This window comes from Emydura macquarii, unplaced genomic scaffold (genome assembly GCF_026122565.2).
Source record: "Emydura macquarii macquarii isolate MOO-44397 ecotype Brisbane River unplaced genomic scaffold, CSIRO-AGI_Emac_v2 contig_2676, whole genome shotgun sequence".
NCBI classification, from domain to species: Eukaryota; Metazoa; Chordata; order Testudines; family Chelidae; genus Emydura; species Emydura macquarii.
This window is the reverse complement of record NW_027132813.1, coordinates 18,179,363-18,193,643: the sequence shown is the minus strand read 5'-3', so window position 1 is coordinate 18,193,643 and position 14,281 is coordinate 18,179,363. Positions and strand designations below refer to the sequence as shown.

General features: G+C 42.3%; 1 protein-coding gene across 4 annotated transcripts in view; it reads left to right on the top strand.

Moving 5' to 3' along the window:
* RPS6KC1 (ribosomal protein S6 kinase C1) overlaps window positions 1–14,281 on the top strand; it is a 113,817-nt gene that overhangs the window by 50,567 nt on the left and 48,969 nt on the right. For all 4 annotated transcript variants that reach the window (XM_067564979.1, XM_067564981.1, XM_067564980.1 and 1 more), the window contains one exon: window positions 13,757–13,878. In XM_067564979.1, coding sequence (XP_067421080.1) covers window positions 13,757–13,878 — 122 coding nt within the window. The remainder of the gene's footprint in view (window positions 1–13,756; window positions 13,879–14,281) is intronic.

Below are 14,281 nucleotides of genomic sequence, written 5' to 3'. Positions count from 1 at the left end.
GAAACTTCCAGCCTCTTCTGGTTGGTTCTTATATTTCAGCCCATATCTGGATTTTTGATAGGCATGAGAAAAAAACAGAAGGGTATGAGATATATTAAAGCAACAGAATATCAATAAGTACTAAGGAGATAATGATAGCTTGCCAGTCTTATTCCTTCTGTGGAAATGTCCTCATCGTGGGCTAAGGAGTTAGTTGAGGACAGGAGAGAGAGGACATCTGCTGATAGATGATTGTCTGGCAAAAAGGAAAGTGATCTGATATCCAGTCAGATTGTATAAATCTTGGGCCCCGGGAGCACTGTGCGGACCAGAAGGTGGAGACGTGCCCCTCCAAATCTCACCTTGGACCACTGTTTCCAAAAGTAAATGCCACTCAATGCAGTTAAATGGTTTTCCTGTGTGGTGTGAGGCTGCTGTGTATTCCTCTCCCATGCCTTTTGTGGTACCTGCCAAGTATGGCTTCTAAAAATTACAGCAGCGGAATGTCTGAATATAAAGCTTAGTTGATTGCCATGAATTAAACTGGAAAAAAAACCAAGCCCTTCTATTCTCCTGGTTAGGACTCTGTCAACGATGTCAAAATCTAACTCTAGTGGCTGTGTTCGTCTCTGAGGTGAACAGAAGGGGTTCTGTTTGGTTTCAGTGATGTACATAGGAGCCTCCCTCAAAAACCTTGCACGGCTGTTCTTTTTTCATAAGATTCTTTATAAATTTTTGGTAGAAGAGGTGATGATTTACTTTGATCCTTAATTCTATATCAAATTCATTTGAGGTGCATCTCTCTTCCCGTCAAAATGATAAATAGCTCAAAGATCTCCCTTTCTGAAATGAGATGCTCCAATGCTTTTGTCTCATCTTGTAAGAGATAGGCCATGCTCATTCTTGAATGTTGACTGACTTATTTATAAATTGAAGGTTTGCTCTGAACTATAAAGATTTTAGTATTAGATATAGTATTAGATATATAACCTACTTATGCGAGGTAACCTGCCCTGGCTCTGTTTCTCTTAAACTGTGTCTCTCAATCTCCCTGCCCTTTTTTCAAGGGATGGTCATCAGACTTGACCATAGTTATGGTTGAGAAGTAGGCAGAGGTATCTCTGGTGGAAACACGGGCCAGTAGGTAGATGGTATTAATCTTGCCTGTGCCAATGATTGGTTATGTGACCTTGGGCAAGTGTCTTAACTGCTTTGTAGTTTAGTTTACTACAATCTGTTAATTGAGGATAATGGGGCTTACCCACCTCTGTAAAGTGCTTGGAGATCTAAAAGTTCTCTGTGTATTTTAAGTATGATGGTAGATTTGGTTGGGAGAGATAAGGAGCTTTTGAAATGAATCCTCATTTGGAATCTGGTACTTTAATCTTCAGAACAAGTTCTAACTTTTTTCCCTTTTGCTCTTAAAAAGCCAAGCATGACACTCTAGTGTATAAAAATAAAAAAGTCTGGAGGCAGAGGTGATGGCCTAGTCTTCACACTTGGCTTGAGAGGATAGGAAACAGTCTAGACTGTTGGACTAAGTGTAGGATTGGGAGCTAGAAACTTCTGAATTCTAATCCTGATTCTGCCACTGCCTTACTGTGTCCTTAGGTAAGTTACTTAGTCTCTCTTTTCTGCATCAAAATAATACTTCAGCTCTACTGTAGGGATTAGTTATAGCTGTTGTTATGTCTACAGTCCCTTGAAGATGTAAGCATTAAATATACTGAACAGCAGAGAACAAGCCTTAAAGATGTTTTTCTCCTTGTGACGTAAATGAAGGTGCAGCCAACCTACTGAACCTACATGAAGGCATGTGTTTGTTTCAGAAAGAACCGCTCTGTAATGTATTACTTATGAGACAGGCGGAGGCTCGATGTTGTTAGGCAGCCCCTTGATGGGAAAACAGCTAAGAGTGCCTTGGTGAGAGAAGAGAATACTTGAGAGAGAGGTCATTGTTGACCATATGTTATACACTTTGGTTGCTGGCTGCCTTCCTTTCATTACTGTACCTTTTTTTTTTTTTTTTTTTTTTTTAAGCTTGTTGACTGAATCTTTCTATAGAGGGGATATGCCATTTGTTGACCATATCATGCTGTATACACCTAACTTTAAACATCTTGCAGACCTTTTCAGTGATTGTTTTCTTCCTCTTTCTGTTAGTACGTGCTATTTACCTATCTACTTGGATAACCCAAATCTTCCATCTTAGTCCATGTTGTCCAGTATCCATGGGGAAATACAGCACGTCACTCAAACTTCTAAGGACACAAGCTTCAGGGCACTTCTTCCAAGTATCTGAAACACGTTTTGAGGCTACCAAAAGGACTTTTTGATCAAGGCACATGTTTACCTATGGGCCTTATCTTTAAAGTTTACAGATCAGAAAAGTATTTTATAACGTCACTTTCAATAGCTCATTGCCAACACCTTAAAGTAATTCCTTTTTATATCTAAGGGGATCTACTGACTAAACAAGTAACCAATTAGAGTTGAGTAGCCAGCACATCAACATCCAGAAGATTGACAATTGAAAGATATAGTCACTGTATGTTAGAACTCAGATATTTAGCTAGAATATTCTTCATAATATTCCTAGTATTCCATGTGCTGCTGCTTATATTTATTCGGTAGAAATGCTTCTTGCTCCTATACATCTAATTTTCATCAGTTGACTGTAGGGTGAATAAGGAGGGGCATGTTATCAGATATTCATGCTCTTCATCTATGTCAGACTCTCAAGATTATTTTAATATTGTTGAGAATTTCTATTTTTGTGAACATGTCTGAGTTCAATAATTCTTAAAATCTAAATAGCCGGCTGCTGGCTTAATACCCTGTATTTACTGAGTACTGCTAATTGGTCAGGAGTGCCCTGGCCAATCAGTCCAACACCAATTTTGATTTTAAGAAATGTGTTTTATTTCTTTGAAACACCCAAAGCTTCTGGGAAATAAGGCGCAGGCTGCTTTTGCTAGTGTAGATTGAGGTTTATATGCCCAGCAAAGTAGCTGTAGAGTTTTTATATTCTGTTTGCAGTAACAGTAAACAGAGCATCTAAAATAACCACTTGCACATTGCAACAAACACATCATCATTTGCTTAAAAAGAGTTATAATTACAGTTGACGAAGCATGGACACCATAAAAATGCATTAGTTTGGCTTGACACATTAATTACCTGTTTTTGCAGATGTTTTTATATATTGTTGTGTGAACAGTTTACAAAATAATTACAGGAAAGTCATATGGAAAATAAACTAAGTGGGTGGTTTCTTCCCTTAATATTTTCATTCATGTGAATCTGTGTGAGGCACAGCTGCTCTGTAGCAAATGTGGAGAGAGAGAGAGGAGGAATCTCGAAGGGTTTTTATTCGAAGGTCTCTGTCATCATCATTACCACACTTTTATATCTTGCTTCAGCAGCATAGTTTTTAAACATTTAAAATGACATGGCTGATTTAATCCCAGTAAATGGGGTAGGGTGTGGGGAGAGCTTTGATGCTGATCAGATGAAACACAAATCTTTTAGTATCTAGGAAAGTACTTAAATGAAAAATTAATAGTAGCTTTAAATCAGATGAGCTTGTATGATCAATTGTAAAGATCCATCAAGGGCTTTAACACTTCCTGTTTGTTACTATTTAAAAAAAAATCTTTCTAAGGTGTAAAACTTACATCAATAACATAGGGTTCCATATTGAAGAGTGACCACATAATCTCTGTTGGAAATATGAATATAATGTTCCCAAGGACCACTTAAAATAAAATGCTTTTATTAGAAAAGTACTTTGCCCACTTCATTGAAAATTTTTTTTGGATAGTTTTAGGATTTTGGATAGTTTGATCAATACTTTATTCCTATAAAACATACAAATAAAATCCCTCTGCATTTCTTTGACGTGTGAAGTACATACCACTGTTGCGAAAGATCTTGAACATAGACACACATTTTTTTGTGTGATTAAAATCTCCTATCTAATCTAATCTAATCAAGTGAGGAGCTACAAAAATGAAAACCTGGGATAAATGCTAGAATCTGCATTTAGTTTATTGGCTTGTTTATCATCAAACGTAAGTGTTTTGTCAGTTTTTTAAACAACTTTTTTATTATTAAAATCTTATTGGAATTTGGTAGCCTATTTTTCCTTTACACGGTCCACATGTGCTATATATTGAACATGCCAGGAAATCTTGGTATTTTAAGGGGTGATTGGACTGATAGGCAGCTGTTATTTTTTCATAACCTTTCTTGGATTTTTAAAAATTAGTGATCAAACTAATGTAAATTAAAAAAATAAATCCAACTTGCACAAACTTATTTAATTCTCCTATTCTCAGATAGACCTTGGGTTAAAACATTTAAAGCCTGAACTGGTAAGGATTGATATCAGGTCTCCTGACAGCCATAAAACCCTTGGAATAGAAACCCTTTTGCAAATACAGTTTTCAGTGGTATTGTTAAAAATTTTAATGAGTGAATAATTCATACATATAATAAAAAAAATTACTACATTCTTTCCAATCCTGAGTGACAAAGTGAAATTAACGTTGAAGGAAAATAGGGGAAAACAACAAAAACTCATGGGGATAGCCCGTCTTGTGTGTTAGTTGCTCTAAAATTACTGAGGCATTGGGGGGAAAAATAGGTAAACCGTGATAAACATCCAGACTAAAAGCACATAGTCAACAATTACAGCAGTCGCTTGACTTTCATGATAGCTTTAAAATCTTCTGGTGAACTGAAAATGCTAGCTGAAGAGAAGCTAAATACTAGTAATATAAAACAAATTAGCTGTTTCTGAGTAACCAACTCTTGATGGATGTCAAAAAGGCTGATGACTGTGTCTAAGGAAGCTGCACACATCTGTACAAGATTCAGTTTCCTTCTGGAGGCTGAAGCCACAGGATTGGAATCAAATTTTAAGAATTTAAAATATATGTTGTTTGCATTTTTAGAGACAATATATACCAGTGCTCCCATCAGATAGCCTACGTTTGTTTAAACAATACACATTCAGTTTATTCTTTCCTAAATGGAAAACAACATTGACAGTTTGGAAAATTTTTCCAGAACCTGATAAAGCTGCTAATAAAGTTCAGCACAGTGCCCTATCTAGAGGTCCAGCCCTTACTCCCAGCTGCAATGGGGGAGCTTGTATTCTTCTTCATGCAGTATCTCTATGGGGGCTCCAGTGTAGGTGTGTCTGCGTCCCCATGCTGCTGATCAGAGAACTTTGGTAGCAATCCGTCCTACTGTGCTGCAGTCCATGTGCTGTTTCTTGCGTGCCACAAGGCTAGTCAGCGTGCACGGGCATTCCCTCCTCAGTTCCTTCTCAATCATCATTAGCTAGAGACAGAACTCAGTGCTTTCTATTCACGGATCATTAACTTCCTTTAGTTTTGTAAAATTTTAGCATCCCTTGAAGCCTTTTCTTTTAACTTGTTTGTTTTTTTTGTTGGCCGTACCAAAAAAAAAAAGGAGGGGGGGGGGTTGTCTCCTGCCATCCCTGGTGGAGGGGGCACTCCCTTGGACAAGGATATGTCTGGCCCTCCAGGCTTCAAAAAGTGCCTCATTTGCAATACCCCAATGACTGATGGACACTCACAATGCGTTTGCTGCCTGAGAGAAAAGCACAGTCCACAAAGGTATGGTTGGTGCCAGCAACTAAAATCTAGGTCCAGGAAAGAAGAGAGATAAGGCTCTAACTCCTGCTTATGGAGTCGGCCCTTCAACCCTAGAGTTCTGGCGAAAACTCTCACCGCAACCTTCTACATCGAAGGCAGGTGGTCCCAAGAGATGAGTCACTCACTTAAGACTGCTAAGAAAAGATCTGTGAGTCTCTGCAGCAAGTCCCAATCAAGCCGGAAATGATCTCCAGCTCCATCGGTATCGATGGTGCCAAAGCTGCCGAATGTGGGTACCAGGGCACACGCAGTACCAAGCCAACAGAGCAAGTCAGACTGCCCAAAGACCTGATGGGTGCGGGCAAAGAAGTACTGGTACTGCGGGGGTATGAAAGGCATAGAAGATCTGCCCTGTGGAACTCACGGACATTGGCACTGATCTCAGTGCGTGTGGCAATGACAGACTGTATGACCAGGTCTGCATCTCAGATTCCATCAGTGCAAGCCTCTTGGTACTGACATTTACCACTGATACTGACACTATCCGCACCGCCAGATTTCTGGTGCGCAATGGATCTCTCGGTATCTGATGCACTGGAATCACCCCTACTCAGTACTGGGGTCCCGGTACCAAGTTCTCCGAGAGCATCGGACTCGCTGACATCTCCCTGTTGCGCACCGCCTTTCTCATCGTCTGAGTCAGAAAGTGAGTGAGAGGGCTTGGGTTCCCACTGCTCTTCTTACCCACCATATGGGACCCAATTTCTCTATGGGCACCAGGTATATCGTCCATTTAACCCTCATTTTCCATGGTTTGGCCAATTATGGTACCAGCCACCAGCCCCCTATCCTCAATGGCCTTACTGGGACCCTTGGCAGGCGAAGAGGCAGTAAGCCTCCCAGGCCTCTAGCGTGGCATACCAACAGGCAAGGAGGCACCTTCCTTCAGCTGTGGCTTTGAAACCCCTGAACAACTGGGAGAGGAGGTTGGGGCAGAGACAGAGGAGGAAGACACTCCTCAAGCTCATTTCTTGCCATCCTCACCAGATGAAGCATTCCTGCCCCTCCTCCATTTATGGCTGATGATTTAAAATCATCGTTCCAGGACCTAACTCAGAGGGTGGCAGAAGCCCTGCAAATACAGTGGCAGGAAGTGACTGAGCCTCACCACAAATTGTGGATATTTTAAATTTTTTCACTTCTGCCAGAGTGGCCCTCCAGTTAATGAGGCACTTCTGGACCCTGCCAAAGTCATATGGCAGAGCCCTGCATCAGTTCTGCCAACATGTAAGTGGGTGGACAAAAAATATTACATGCTGATAAAGGACACGGAATTTGTTTTCCCATCTGCCTCCCAATTCCATCTTTGTGGATGCGGTTCATTCTAGGGGCCGCCAGCACCAGTTTAAATCCACCCCGTATGACCTTGATGGGAAAAGTCTGGACCTGTTCAGCAGGAAGGCATAGTCATCAGCTAACCTCCAGTTCCACATAGCAAATTACCAGGCCTTGCTGGCAAAATATGACTACCAGAATGATACAAAACTGGGTTCCTTTATTGAAGAGCTTCCGGACTCCCATAAAGACCAATTCAAGGCCATAATCAGTGAGGGCCAGTTGGTGGCTAAAACGTGTCTTCAGTCCGCATTGAACGCAGCTGACGTGGCAGCATGCTCGATTTATGAAACGGGTTTTGTGGCTGCATTTGTCTGGCTTCCCTAAAGACGTCCAAACAATGGTGGAGGACCTTCCTTTAGAGGGGATGAAGTTATTCGCCAAGAAGAGTGACGTGTCTTTTCACACGTTGAAGGATTCATGGATGATTCTTGGATCTCTAGGGATATACACCCCTTACAAGAGAGAAAATACAACCATTAGCCACTGTTTAAGCCCCAGTCACCACAATACATGTCTCAGTGCTCGTCACAAAGAGCTTACAAGTCACAGAGGAAGAAACTGAGGTTCCCTAGGTGAAAGCAATTGGGACCCCAACTGACTGAATCTCAGCCTCCACCTCGAAGCATCAGCTTTGACAGAGTGCTCGAGGCACTGATAGAACACTCTCCTTTCAACCTCATGTTGGAAGACCTCATCCATTGTTTTGGAGACCACCTTACCCTGTTCTGCAGCACCGGGGAACAGATCACCTCTGACAAGTGGCTACTGGAGATTATCCAGAATGGATATGCCATGGACTTCTCTTCCCTCCCTCTTCCCAAACGCCCTTTCCCATCTCTCTTCAGGGACCTTTCTCACGAGAGTCTAATATGTCAAGAGTTAAACCATCACCTCAGTGTAAGAGCTGTAGAATCTGTGCCTGTACATCTCCGAGGCAAAGGCTACTACTCTCCTTACTTCCTGATACCAAAGAAAAAGGGAGGTTAGAGACTCATACTGGACTTCATAAAGCTTAATGGATACATCAAAGTGCAGAAATTCAAGATGGTCGCCCTATCAACAATCATTCCAGCATTAGAGGAAGGAGACTGGTTCTCGGCCCTCAACCTTCAAAATGCAGTTTCCACATTTCCATCATGCTGAGTCACAGGCGTTATCTCAGATTCATGCAAGGCCAGGACCACTACCAGTAAAGAGTACTCCCTTTCGGCCTCTTATCGGCCCGCAGGTTATTCTCCAAGGTCCTTTTGGTAGTGGCAGCCCACTTATGCTCTCAAGGCATCATGATGATTTATCCTTACCTGGATGATTACCTTCTCAGGGCACAGTCCTTCACAGAGGTCCAGTGAGTCACTCAGGCCACACGGGATCTATTTCTGAATCTGGGCTTGCAGATCAATGAACAAAAATTTACCTTAACATTGGTACAGAGGTTAGAATTAATAGGAGCCGAACTCGATTCCACTCAGGCAAAGGCGCTTCTACTACATCACAGATTTCTCAGTCTCTCCTCGTTGATAGAGACAGTACAATCTAGCCCACAAATTTCAGCCAGACATAGCCATGTGCTCCAGAAGCTGGAGGCAATGGGCACATCAGTTATTGCTCATGCCAGATTCCACATGAGATGCCTCCAAGCATGGTTCAGACCGGTTTACAGGACGAACAGGGATAACAGTGATCTACCTACTGGGAATTCGAAACACGATGGCTGACAGTCTCAGCCGCAGATTCCCACATGACCACGAATGGGAGATAGTCGGTAATACTACATGACATATTCCAACAGTCGGGGACACCGATAATAGACCTGTTCGCTACTTACCAGAAAAAGAAACGTCCACAGTACTGCTCCAGAGTGGGGATCGAACAACACTCCATGGGAGATGCTCTCCTCCTTCGTTGAGACAAGGGCCTTCTCTATGCCTTTCCCTTTATTACTGAAAGTCCTGTTGAAAATAAGAGAGAAAGTAAATATTATACTGATTGCTTCCACCTGGCTCAGACAGATGTGGTCCCTTACCTGTTACAGCTGACATTATGTCGACTGATGACTCTCCCTCCTGATCAGTCCTTACCTTCTGTTGCAGAACGAAAGACGCACTCTCCATCCTAGTTTACAGATTCTGCAACTCTGAGCCTAGCTCCCTCATGGTTCCAGCACATAGAGACATCTTGCTCTGAGGAGGTGCAGGAGGTGCTGAGACACAGTAGAAAAGGAATTACTCATCATACCTACCTTCACAAATGGAAGAGGTTCTAGATCTGGTGCCAGCCCAAGTGTGTCACCCCTACTGCAACCACCTGACTAGTAGAGCAACTAGATTACCTGTTGACTTTAAAGAAATAGGGACTCTCTATTAGTTTGCTGAAGTTTCATTTAGCAGCAGTTGCAACTTTCCACCAGCAGGTTGAAGGATACTCAATCTTCTCCCAGCCGACTACGAAGAGGTTTCTTAAGGGCATAGCAAACCTCTTCCCATATCCCAGGCACCCCGCTCGCCAATGGGATCTCAACCTAACATTAAAAGCACTGATTAGACCGACATTTGAACCCATGGCCACTTGTTCACTAACTCACCTTTCCATGAAGAAGGCGTTCCGCATTGCTGTCCCCTTTGCCAGAAGGATAAGGGAGATAGTGGCTTTGATGGCACATCTCCTTTTTAATGTGTCTTTCTGAAAAAGTCACACTTAGACCACATCCAAAGTTCATTCCCAAGGTGACTTCTGCATTTCACACGAATCAGCTTATTCAGCTTCCAGTCTTTTATCTCAAACCTCATGAGGATAATGGGGAAGCCATCCTCCATATGCTCGATGTGAGAAGAACCTTGGCCTTCTATTTGGACAGGACAAGGGCTTTCAGGTAATCTCTGAGACTCTTCCTCTCTGTTGCAGATAGGTCAAAAGGTACAGCAATCTCAGCTCACAGACTCTCTAAGTGGGTCTCTGGCTGTTTTAAGCTCTGTTACCAATTGCGTAAGGTAGCTCCCCCATCTTCAATACACACGCATGCTATGAGGTCGGTCTCCTCGTCTGTTGTCTTCTCCAAGGGTATCCTTATATTTAGGTAGCTGCTCTGCAGATTTCTGATATCTGCGCACACCTTTGCAGAACACGCCATCCTGGGGGATTCGGCTGCAGATGCCAAATTCGTTGCCACAGTACTATCATCTGTATCAGATTCAACTCCAAAGTCCTGGCCTCCAGTGGTGGGTAGTGCTTGGGAGTCACCTACAGTGGTGCACCCACAGGGACACTACTCGAAGAAGAGGAAGTATCTGATCTTGTGCAGTAATGATGGTACTTTGAGATGTGTCCCTATGGGGGTGCTCCATCTTGTCATCCTGGTTGGTGAGCATCTGAAACTTGCTTCCCTCCCCAGTCTAGAGGTTACAAGTATGCTGCATTTCATGACCTGTTCCAAGCTGAATCATGCTCATGTTCCACTGCACCACATGGGGGTGGGGAGGCGCAACTGAGAGATCTTGGCAAAAGGAAAATAAGGCTGGCCTGGGAGCAAGAAGACTCAGGGTACGTTTACACTGCGATAATAGATCTGGGCATGGCTGTGGCTGGCAAGTCCAAAACTGCAGTGTAGATGTTCGGACTTGGGCTGAGCTCAGCTTCTGAGATCCCATGAGGAGGAGGGTCTCAGAGCTCGGGCGGAAGCGCGACCCTGAATGTCTACACTGCAATTTTTAGCTCTGCAGCCCAAGTCCCAGGAGCCCAAGTCAGCTGACCCAGACTCTGAGACTCAGTGCTGTGGGCTTTTTATCACAGTTTAGATGTACCTCCAAAAGTCTATTTCATTCTTGAACCAGGCCCTCAGATGCTTACCCAGGAGGTAGGAAAGTACCTTGTTCCCCCATTTTACAGATAGATAATGGAGTCACTTGTGGCAGAGCTTGAAATAGAACTCAGGTTTCTAATATGGTGGACTCATGTCTCCTCCACTTAGCTGCACTTGCCGCTTAGAATGAAGGTGAACAATCTCTGTGCTGTGCTTGGCTGCTGTCTGCAACTATTATGTGTGGAGGGTGACGGGGGGAATCTTCTACAGGGCTGAAATGGCTATCACTAGAAAATCAAAATATGACATGGAATAGCCCTTGAGGTTCATATGCTAAGAGTGTGCTAGTGAAAATTGCTTTTGATTTGACAGTGTCATGACTGGTATGAAAATAATATTCACCGTGGGTGTAGTTCATGCCACATAGTTTTTTCATTAAGCTAGGAAGAGGTGTAGCGAAGGAAAGCTGCACTTTGCATAGCTAACTTGGTTGCCCAATAGAAGGGTGCTCCAGGGCCTATACCTCATTCACTGTCCATCTCATAAAGACACCTAGTATGTGTATATAATTATACTGTGCCTTATTAGGTGCATGTCTGACAAAGTAATGTTGCGTCCACCTTATGCTACTTAGCCTTACTGCTTTGACAGCCAGAAAACACCTTTGGAAAACAAGCACCCATATGCGCAAGCACCCACATGTTAGCATTGTCATGAAGATTTGATTACTGGCTACCACAGGCTTGTGAAAGTTGCTGGATTGCCAGACCTGTGGCCTGAAGTCCTCTGTTTATCCACAAAACCTGGGAAGTAGCTGTGGAAGCCTCTCTTCACTGCTTCAGTTATATGACTGAACCCTGGGGAGACCATCTCCAGGGCTGAAAGGGCAATTCACTTTGAAATCTCGGCCCTTGATCTGACTTCTGAGACTTTCATTTGTGGTGATTGTGACCCATCTGTGCCTAGGGCAGCCACCTGAAAATGCCAAGATCAGGGCAGGCTGTAAAAGGAGAGCAGATTCTCCCAGCACTAGTGAGTGACACTGAAGTCAAACTTCCCAACCAGCCACAAACTGTGCTGCTAATTCCCCACACTGGTTATCAAGAAGCCAGTATACAAATGCACACAGCCCCCTTTACTGCATTTCAGTCTCTGGCTCCCAATCAGCCAGTAAAGAGACCAGTTATTTACACTCTATGCTCTTTACTAAAAAAGTTCCTCCTGACCACAAAGGGTCAGCCACAGTACCAGATCAATATAAGTTTGGATCTTACCCAAAATACCACGCTGCCAGCCAATCCTTTAGTAACTAAAACTAAAGGTTTATTATAAAGAGAAAGGAACAAACAATGAGAGAAATGTTAAAGGATTAAAGCAATCAGATACATACAAATAATTTGAAAGTCCATATACATCCGGTTTCTAGAAGAATTGTGGAGACTTGATCCAGAGGTAGATAGGTGGCTGTAAGCTGAACAGGATTGACGACTGAAAGACAAAATGGATTCCCAGGCCTCTGCCTTATATATCGTCTGGCCTGTGCCATGCTACTTGTGGAATTTCACAGGAACCAAAATGGAGTCCATAGTCACATGAGCAAGTCCTGGTGACTCACCAACTTGCCATGCTGCTCGTGGAATTTTACAGGAACCAAAATGGAGTTCAGAGTCACATGAGCAAGTCCTGGTGACTCATCAGGTATATCCCTGGCTTTTCCTCCTGGGCCCCTTGCACCTGTGAATGTCTCAATGGGCCATTAAGCAGGCTATTGTTCTGCATCCATCCTGTCTGAGATGCCATTCAGACAGCACAATTTGAAATACTGATATACCAAACATATCTATAACTTTCATTACATATATAACACATGAACATAAACATCCTCATCTTACTTAGCACATTATAGCCTTTCTAACAGTATCTGACATGGCATATCTCACATGAATTATTATGATTCTGACATACTGATGTTAAACAATATCATAAATGCCGCTCCCCCCCCCCCCCGCCAATCCAGCCAGCATGACAGTGATGACTATACTTTTATTTAGCACAGTATTTTATACTATATACTATAGGAACCCGACTGACCATTTTATCTTCACATAGGCCACTGAATGACCCTTGGTCACAACCAAATTGGTCTGGATTTAAATTGGTGATGTAGGATTATCTAACTATATTCTGCTAGTATAACCACCTTATCATGTGAGTGCCTGAACTGAATGACCGACTGCCATATACCAATCCTTTGAGTCATCCTGCCCTTATCTTAGGCAGTACAATATATGTAAGCAGTTTACATACATTGGTTACCAGTTTTGATAATCAAGTTTTGGGAGACGTGAGTTCCAAGACCAAGAACTTTCAACCAACTGAGAAACTGAAATACTTTGTGTGTACTTCCTCCTATTTTGAAATATTAGCCTCTGAGCTGAAAAAGGAAGGTAGCAGCCAGCAGCTGAAATCTATGTGTAGGTTCTTGCTTTCTGCTGCCAGCTCTTAGTTAGTGGCATTTCTGACTTCATTTTCATGGAAACATAGGTTGGAAGGATGGAAATAAGCAAGTTAAAAAACAGGAGAGGCAAAAAGTTGTAATTTATAACCTTTACCATATATGCACTAATCTGATTTCCATGGATACAGAGTCCATTTCACTTGCTGGCTCCAGTTCTTACTTTTGTTTCCGTGGAAACTGACACCAAATTGGCAAAAATAAGGTAAGAGTTTTCATTGACTTGAGTATGTAAGTGGTTTAAACTGCATCTTTGCCAGAACACCCAAGTCACAGAACATGGAATCAAACATTATTGTAGGCTTGGTAATAAGTATCCATGAATAAGGCTGGATCTAAAGATGGCAAATCAAGGCAATCCCTTTCCCCAAGTATTTGGAAACACTTTTAAAAAAAAAACAAAAAAAAAAAACCCTCACCATTTTCTGTTACTCCATCTAGGTGAGTCAAATCCAACTCGTAGAGAAGCAGTGAAGAGGAAGACTGCAGAATATCTAATGCGTGCTGAAAAAATTTCCAGCCTCTACCATAAATCCTCCTCTGAAGATGGATCAGTTTCTGGGGTAGGCCTTAGTTGTATTTCTCTAAAACGGAATCGGTAAGATTTTCTGTCTGAATTTCTTGGCTTTAGTTGTGTGTCAAAACATTTAAAAATGAGATAAAATTCTGTATGTACCCTAAACACATTATAAAGTTACAAGAGAGGACTGACTAGATTTTAAAATAAAATTCTTCCATGCGTCTTGATTTAGTTTACTTTTGTAATATTATGTAGGGTACTTAGTTCTAAAAAGTGCTGTCAGTGGGTTTTTAGAATTTTTACTTCATTCTCTGCAGTTTATGATGTAAAATAACAATGTTAAAACTTCTAGAAAAACCAGGATACTGAATTGAAATAGTCTTTCCCCAAAAGCAGGTTCCCAGATCTGCAATGAGCAGAAGGGCTGCTGGCTGCATTAGCTTAGT